The sequence below is a fragment of the Gekko japonicus genome, unplaced genomic scaffold, assembly GCF_001447785.1.
Source record: "Gekko japonicus isolate JY-2015 unplaced genomic scaffold, Gekko_japonicus_V1.1 scaffold6, whole genome shotgun sequence".
NCBI lineage: Eukaryota > Metazoa > Chordata > Lepidosauria > Squamata > Gekkonidae > Gekko > Gekko japonicus.
The window spans coordinates 297,682-299,304 of record NW_015166417.1 but is presented as its reverse complement, the minus strand read 5'-3'; the positions used below and the strand labels follow the sequence as shown (position 1 = coordinate 299,304).

Genomic DNA, 1,623 nt, shown 5'->3' with positions numbered 1-1,623 from the left:
GACGGCTGGCCGTAGTGCATTCCACGCCACCCCAAGTTCCCGATCCTTGCCGGGAAGGCGAGGGGCTGCTTAGACCGTGGCGGTCCTCCGCGCCGGTTTCTCTATCTCTTCCCCCCCCCCCTCCTATCAGCCGACCCCTCCTAATTGAATTAATTGCCCTGGCACATCTCATTTCCTTACTGGTCAGAGCGAGGGCTTAATTGTTATCAAAGCCTGGCTCCCCTCCTCGGCAGCGGGCTTGGCAATTTCACGGGCGATGGGTTTTAGAGAACCTCATTAAATGGCCGGGGGTTTCTCTCTCTCTCTCTCCCTCCCCCCTCCGTCCTCCTCCCCTCTCCCCCCGGGTCCCCGCGGCCGCCCTCCAGTTCCAGGCCACCCCGGACTACCCGATGACCGGCGACGACACGCAGCACATCCAGCAGTTCTACGACCTCTTGACCGGCTCCATGGAGATCATCCGGGGCTGGGCGGAGAAGATCCCCGGCTTCGCCGACCTCCCCAAGCCGGACCAGGACCTGCTCTTCGAGTCGGCTTTCCTGGAGCTCTTCGTCCTGCGGCTGGCCTACAGGTAGGCAGGCTGGGCCGGGGGAGGCCGCGGGAGCCGGGCGAGGTCGGCTGGGCCATTAACGGCATGTTTGCTTCCCCCTCCGTCGGGGCGGCAGGTCCAACCCGGTGGAAGGCAAGCTCATCTTCTGCAACGGCGTGGTCCTCCACCGGCTGCAGTGCGTCCGCGGCTTCGGCGAGTGGATCGACTCCATCGTGGAGTTCTCGTCCAACCTGCAGAACATGAACATCGACATCTCCGCCTTCTCCTGCATCGCTGCCCTGGCTATGGTGACAGGTGAGACCCCGGGCCCCCCTCCCCGGGCAGCCTGGAGGCCAGAGGAATGGCTCCGGGGTAACTACCTCGGTCCCCCTTGGAGATGGGGGGGCCCCTCCAAGGCGGGTGACAGAACAGGACCCCATTTTCTTGCGCTTGGTGGTTAGTGCAGATTAGGATGTGGTCTCACACACTCTGCACAGTGCACCTTCAGTCCACTTTCAGTGCCCTCTGCAACTGGCTTTCACGGCCTGGAATGGCAAGATCCACTTGCAAACCGTGGCTAAAGTGAAGTGAAAAGTGGGTTGAAAGCCCACTGTGCAGCCTGTGTGCTTCGATATAAGGCCCAAATTTTGAAAGTGACACCAGGGCCGGATTAGGACAGGCTGAGGGCCCGGAACGACGCCCAGAAGGTCCCAGAGAGTATTTCCAGTGACGACGACAAAAGATAATTCGCTCCTCGTCTTGTATTTAGAGGCCTTTCAGAATCGGAGGCCCAAACCTGGGCCTAGACGATGCATCCACGTCCCAGTTCTGACTCAGGGACGCCTCCCCTCCAGAGCGGCACTCTGGCCCCCCGTTCACAGTCTCCTTGGCCGCCGATGAGGCCAGCCTTTGCCTCCAGGCCCAGTCTGGGACCGAGGCCCGCCATTTTCCCAGGCCGTTCTGCGCCATCGCCTGTGCAATCAGCTCTGCCTCTGACGCGGAGGCCGGGAAGGGCTCCCCCTGTGGCACACCAGCGCCGCGAGTCCCAGGAGGGCGTGTGCGGGGAGGGGGGTGGGGGGGCCGACGTGCCTGCCTCG

General features: G+C 62.7%; 1 protein-coding gene across 1 annotated transcript in view; it reads left to right on the top strand.

The window, feature by feature from the left end:
* NR4A2 (nuclear receptor subfamily 4 group A member 2) overlaps window positions 1–1,623 on the top strand; it is a 6,675-nt gene that overhangs the window by 4,691 nt on the left and 361 nt on the right. Inside the window, exons 5-6 of the mRNA XM_015411527.1 lie at window positions 366–568; window positions 663–841. Coding sequence (XP_015267013.1) covers window positions 366–568; window positions 663–841 — 382 coding nt within the window. The remainder of the gene's footprint in view (window positions 1–365; window positions 569–662; window positions 842–1,623) is intronic.